General features: G+C 45.1%; 1 protein-coding gene across 1 annotated transcript; it reads left to right on the top strand.

Annotated features, from left to right (window-relative positions):
• Positions 1 to 2,378: 2,378 nt before the first annotated feature.
• On the top strand, positions 2,379 to 5,564 carry LOC133495506 (gap junction gamma-1 protein-like). Its single transcript, XM_061810248.1, has 3 exons — positions 2,379 to 3,051; positions 3,607 to 3,731; positions 3,902 to 5,564. The coding sequence occupies exon 3, from the start codon at positions 3,914 to 3,916 to the stop codon at positions 5,213 to 5,215; it is 1,302 nt and encodes a 433-aa protein (XP_061666232.1). The 5' UTR covers positions 2,379 to 3,051; positions 3,607 to 3,731; positions 3,902 to 3,913; the 3' UTR covers positions 5,216 to 5,564.
• Positions 5,565 to 6,710: the final 1,146 nt, after the last annotated feature.

Raw genomic sequence — 6,710 nt, 5'->3', positions numbered from 1 at the left:
TCATCAGTCGCCCCCCTTGAGTGGTTCTTCCAATCGCATTCCCGACAAAGCAGCTTTATTCACGATAACGTGTCAAAAATAATTGTTGCTGTTAGAACAGCCCCCCAAAAAAAAAATAATAATATGTTGCCACGGTGACTGATGTCAATCTGGAATTTAATCTGTAAACAATTGACTTGGTACCACTAAATGTCATTTAATTGTTACAGATTTTTATTTGGGCAGTTAAAGACTCCAAAATGATAATAATAATCATAATAATAACTGGCATTACCTTGGTTTAAAACACTGGAACGAATGTGAATTTAGTTTGGGTTGAAATTCACATTTTTTACAAAATATGGTCATGCAGTGTTAAAATCTAATAATAATAGTTAATGAAAAGTTAGTTAGGGTTAGTTGATCTGTTGTATCACTTTTTTAAGCACCCTAATGCAATATTTAATTTTGAATGCATTATATTGATATTTTTATTTCCCGCAAAGATCATATAAAACTCGTGTTTAATATGAACACAATAAGGACATTTATAGTTAGTTAATTAAAAGTTAGTTAAAAGTTAATAATCTGTGTTATGTCACCTTAATGTAATATTTAATATTGAATGCATTCTTTTTATATTATTTAATTCACGCAAGAATTATATGACACGTTTAATTTGAACACAATAAGGACATTAATAGTTCATTAAAAGTTAGTTAAAAGTTCATAATCTGTGTTATTTCACTTGTTTAATCACCTTAATGTAATATTTAATATTGAATGCATTCTTTTTATATTGTTATTCAATTAACACAAAAATGATATAAAACTCATTTTTAATTTGAACACATCAAGTAGATTAATTTGTTTAGCAATATTTTGTATGAAGGGTGATATAAAACTCATTTTTAATTTGAACACATCAAGTAGATTAATTTGTTTAGCAATATTTTGTATGAAGGGTTAGGGTTGATAGTACATGATTTCAATCTGAAGAATACACAAAAATATCAAACTTTTTTTGTGCAATTATTTTCATCCGGTGCAGGATGTTCGTATAGGCCAAATATCCAAATATGAGCATGAAAAAATGTTCATGGTCCATAATGACATGTGGGAGATGGGAACAAAACCAAGTGTCTGTGTGTGTGTGTGTGTGGGGGGGGGGGGGGGCCCACACGAGTGCGGGGATCCTCAAGGTCAAGGAAGGACAGTCGGACGGCGCCGCGACTGAGCGGACGGGACAAGCGATGACTCGTTCCGTCTTCAAAGTCGGCGACGCGTTGCCTCGGATGGAAAGAATAAGAACAGAGTGAGAGAGCTGACTTTCTTCGTGTGTAACGAGGTTTGAAATGTTCAAGTCAGCCAAAAAGTCTTCAGTTAATGCGTGTGCATCTTTTAGCCAAGAGCGGAAGTAAAAAATAAACTAAAGTCATGAAGTTGCACAAGTATGCACACCCTCTTATCACTGGGATTTGGCTGCTTTTGACGAACCCAAAATCTTATTTTGGATGTTCAAGAAGGATTTTCTTGGCATTTATGGCGAATGTGCAGATTGTATAAATGGGACCGATGGACTCGGTCACGTCGTCCTTGTCAGCGCCGGCGAGAAGCTGAGTGAGCAAAACAAGGAACCGGGGGCCGGGCCTCCTCTCACATCAATTTCTCTTCAGCGGCGGGCGCGTCGCTCATATCTGACGGCGCGGCGGCAGCGCAAAATGAAAGCATCGATCCTCTCGTTTTGGTCACATTGAGCCGCGCCGCGCGGATTTGCGCTAAACAAGATCGAGATGGGAACAATTGTCGGTGACCTCCAGCAGGAAGTGAACGCGCAGGAGAGCCGATGAAACCGATTGATCCAATTTGACTCGCTTTTATTCAATTTCTGCCTTGAGAGGTGAACGCAAATTCACTTACAGGATTTGAGACTTGCAGGAGGTCACGCGGAACTAGAAGGAGCCAAAACGCTTTCAGGCTGATGAACCTTTGTGCGCCACTAGTGGGACGCTGGCTCCCGCTAATGATACATGAAAAAAGCGCTGCCTATAAGTACAATTAAATTTTATTTAACATCTGAAACTTTTACTCAAGTAACTACTTCTACTACGACTTCAAATATATATGTGTGCAGTGTTCAAGCTGTTCTTAGAGTGCCTCACTATGGTAATAATTTGACTCACACCCCTTACCACTTAGGCCTACTATGCTACTGTATTTTAAAATCAGTTATTTTGGGAATACTTGCATAGTTGAGTAGTTTTTTGGTGGTCACTGGTGTCTGGTGTTCTACGTGACAGAAGAGTCTCTGCTAGGATGAAGGGAAAAGTATAAAACAGTGGTGAGGGCGGCCATGATGTACGGATTAGAGACGGTGGCTCTGAAGGGACAACAGGAAGCAGAACTGGAGGTAGCAGAAATGAAGATGCCCAGGTTCTCTCTAGGAGTGAGCAGGTTGGATAGGATTAGAAATGAGCTGAGGATGGAGCTGCCAGGTAAAAGAGGGAGAGGAAGACCAAAGAAAAGGTTGATGGATGTGGTGAGGGAGGACATAAGGACTGTGGGTGTTAGAGAGGAAGATGCACGAGATAGGCTGAGATGGAAAAAAGATGGCACGCTGTGGTGACCCCTAATCGGGACAAGCAGGAAGGAAAAGAAGAAGTCAAGCAATGTGTGTGCGTCCTCCCTATGGAAATTGCAGTATAGACAAAGTGTACTTCTTACTGTAGTTGAAAATGCAGAAGCAGTAGTTTCTTAAGGCTGAACGTCACTGTCCTTTCTCTCTCTCTCTCTCTCTCTCTCTCTCTCTCTCCCCCTTCTTTTCTCTCTCTACTGTCAAATGCTTTCTTAACTACTGCAGTTTGCGTCTCTCCTCCTCTTTCGCTAACTCGGATTTCCATCCATTTCCCACCCTTCCAACTAACTCGGCCTTTATTTTTACGGAGCATTGGCAAGAAAAGAGTGTTTTTTTTTTTTTGTTGTTTTTTTGTTTTTTTATACTTGTGTGTGAAGCTGTGCAACCTGTGAAGTCCGAACATCAGGCCAAATTTGGAGGAGGACGGCGCTACAAATGTAAGTTGGTCTCCTAGAAAAATACATCCATTATTTTCTTTGCCGCTTATCCTCACTAGGGTCAGGACGCGGGGTACGGCTTGAACTGGTCACCAGCCAATCACAGGACAAATTTTTTTTTAAAGTTGTGTAGGTTGAACAGCCCTTTTTTAAAATGTAATTATTGGTAATGTTGTCATTGTACAGTACAGAATTGTAACCCACATTACACTTAAAAAAGTGGCACATTAGTGTAATACATTATGTAAAACGATGATATACAAATTGAATATACATACGTAGTGTTGCTCTCAAGCAAACAAAAGATTGCATAACTCCACCTTTTGTTGACTCTGCGGGAGCCTCCCGGCACGATGTCGGCTCAAGATTGAAAGTCTTAATGTTGATTATCCGATTCTTTCATTGATAGTGTTGTGGAGGAAGTCAATCATAAATTTGAGCCTGTATTAATAATACACACTTTTTTAAAAATGCCATATAACAAGTGGATGGTCTGCCGTGCTACAAAATGAGCTGCTAACTATTTTTCATTGTTTACCTTTTGTCCTTTTCAAGGCGACTCCGCGGCGGTGGGGCAGCACCCTAGCGCCCTCTACTGACCGGCAGTCACTGGTTTCTACGACACGCCGGCACTGCCGTGACAAGAGCGGATATTCCATCTTCTGCACCAGTTTTTGCAGGTCCTTATCAGACAGGATTTGTGTGGGTTTTCGGACTGATTCCAATAATGACGCCCTCTTTATTAATTCATCATGTGCAATGATAATTAACTCAAGATCGATAATTCTTCCAATCTTCCATGCTGCTACCAAACCTCCACCTATCCTGACCAACGGTTTCCTCCCCACAGTTCCGTGTGACAATGAGCTGGAGTTTCCTGACCCGGTTGCTGGATGAGATCTACAACCACTCCACGTTTGTGGGCAAGCTGTGGCTCACCGTCCTCATCATTTTCCGCATCGTGCTGACCGCCGTCGGGGGAGAGTCCATCTACTACGACGAGCAGAGCAAGTTCGTCTGCAACACGGCTCAGCCGGGCTGCGAGAACATCTGCTACGACGCCTTCGCGCCGCTCTCGCACGTGCGCTTCTGGGTCTTCCAGATCATTCTGGTGGCCACGCCCTCGGTCATGTACCTGGGCTACGCCCTGAACAGGATCGACCTTGTGGAGGAGCAGGCGGAGCGCGGCGGGGCGGGCGGTCCGTCCCGCAGGACAACCAAGAAGCGTCGTCTCGGCGACGATAGGAAGCGGCGCGCCGCGGCGCAAGTGCGGCGGGACGATGAAGAAACCGAGGCGATGATCTACGAGAAGGCGGAATCGGAGGACAAGGGGGCGACCGAAGGGGGCGACGGACAAGCGGACGTCAAGGCGCGCCACGATGGGAGGCAACGCATCAAACAGGATGGTCTGATGCGGATGTACGTCTTGCAGCTGCTCGTGCGCTCCGTCCTGGAGGTGACCTTCTTGGCCTTGCAGTACTACTTGTACGGCTTCACCATGCCCGCCGCCTACGTGTGCTCGACCAAGCCGTGCCCCCACGACGTGGACTGCTTCGTGTCGCGCCCCACCGAGAAGACCGTCTTCCTCCTCATCATGTACAGCGTCTCCTTTCTCTGTCTGGCCCTCAACATCTGGGAGATGCTCCATCTGGGCGTCGGTACCATCTGCGAGATTCTGAGCACCCGCGACTGGGGCCTCCCAGACGAAGAGCCCATCGGGGTGTCACGGGGTTCGGACAGCGAAGAATACGACAGCTACACCTCGCCTTGGAACACGCCATCCGCCCCGCCAGAGTACAACATCGCCGTCAAGCCCATCGTGGTGTACACGCGACTCCCTGCCCAGACGCTCCCTGCCCTCGAGTTGGCCAAAATTAAAACGCCGTCGCAGCAGAACCGCGCCAACGCGGCCTACGAGGACTGCCGGCGTTACGCCGACGGTAAAGACGACCCAACGGCCGCTGCTCCTCGGGGTACCAACGAAAAGGAGCCTTCACTTCAGCCCCAAAAGGAGGCGGACACTCAGCGGAACCTCAGAAGCAACAACCGCAAACCCCCACGTGAACACAAACACGCCAAGCAGACGTCCGGCAATGCAAAGCGCGGCAGCAGCACCGCCAAGTGCTTCAAATACGGTGAGATAAAGGAATCCGATTGGATCTGAACATGCGGAAATTCGATTCACTGCCAGAGTGATACTGGATTTCTTTTTTAAATGACTCTAACGCCACCAACACCAGGATACGCATTGTTTTGGGTTTTTCTCAGTTTTTCACTTTGGCAGTTTTCTCCGGGCAGGCCGGCTTTCTCCCGCATTGCAATTCGACTACAGTTTGGTGCCGCAGAAACCGGAACCACCGAGACCGTCCGCCATCTTCCCGGACAAGGCATCCAAAGACAGAAGCTGGTTGAACATTGTGAATTTAGTGAATGCAATATCACAATCAGAATCATCCGTGTTGCGGATTCACGGAGATGTCCGCGACGTCCGAGAGTGCCGGCATAGACGAGATGCGGACATGGGAAAAGTGGCGAGGCGGGGGGGGGGGGGGTGGTACGCTCCGGGAGCTCCAGAGAGGCCGAGAAGTGAAATCAGGGACCAAACAGGTACTGAAATTTGACCGTTCCTAAGAAGCACGATGTTCCTATTACGGGGGGAGGAAAAAAAATAAATCAACACTGATTAAAAATATAGATCCTTTCTTCAGATTCTATTGACAGACGCTGTTTCTATTCCGACCAAATCGGCTCAAGATAAAACAATCGGCAGCGAGCCGATGGAGAGGAAAGCCAAGTTGCATCAAAATTGGGAATTCCCCCTCCCAATTCCGAAACAGATTTGGAATGTTTTTTTGTAATTTTTTTTGTTTTAACCCGTTTGATAAGACACAATACTGTATCTGCATATTCTAACAGATGTGATGATTAAAAAGAGTACTTTAAAAATTTTCCTGATTGCTCTTTTTTCCCACCGGAAATTCATCACAGGACAGTAAAGCCTCGGTTTTCGAATGTCCCTGTTTTTGAACAAATCGATTTTCGAACGAAAATTTTGAGATTTTTTTTTTTTTTTTTTTTTGCTTCTGTTTTCGAACGAAAATCGGTACTCGAACGCCCCCGACAAAACCCGGAAATAACATATTGCGCGCGGTCAGACCAGCTGACCCACGTCGCGCTTTGTTATGGTCTATTCAAACGGCCCCCGAAAAAAAAGACAACAGGAAATTACATAACGCACGCGGCGCAGTCAGCGCGCTTTTGTTTTTCTGTATAACGCAGCCTCTGCACACAGACGTGTCCCGGTCGAGACTGTTGTTTTTCTTCTCATCTCATTCTCATCATCTCGTATTAACCCCCAATCATGGCTCCAAGGAAGGCATGCAGGCAGAAAGGATACATTTTAAGCAAAAAAATATATATATTTATTTTCTACTGTGCAGTTTATTATCAGGAAAAGTTTTAAAAAATGCTTTAAAAAGCCCAATTTTTTAAGCTTGGAACGCATTATTTCTTTTTCCATTCATTGTAATGGGAAGCATTGATTCGGTTTTTGAACAATTCACTTTTAGAACTGTTTTCTGGAACGGACTGTGGTCGAGAACCGAGGCATCACTGAACGCGGTAACAGTACATGCATTAACGCACACATGTGTCACGTT

The sequence above is a fragment of the Syngnathoides biaculeatus genome, chromosome 22, assembly GCF_019802595.1.
Source record: "Syngnathoides biaculeatus isolate LvHL_M chromosome 22, ASM1980259v1, whole genome shotgun sequence".
Taxonomy (NCBI): domain Eukaryota; kingdom Metazoa; phylum Chordata; class Actinopteri; order Syngnathiformes; family Syngnathidae; genus Syngnathoides; species Syngnathoides biaculeatus.
Note: the sequence above shows the minus strand (reverse complement) of the source record. Positions and strands in the feature narration are given on the sequence as shown.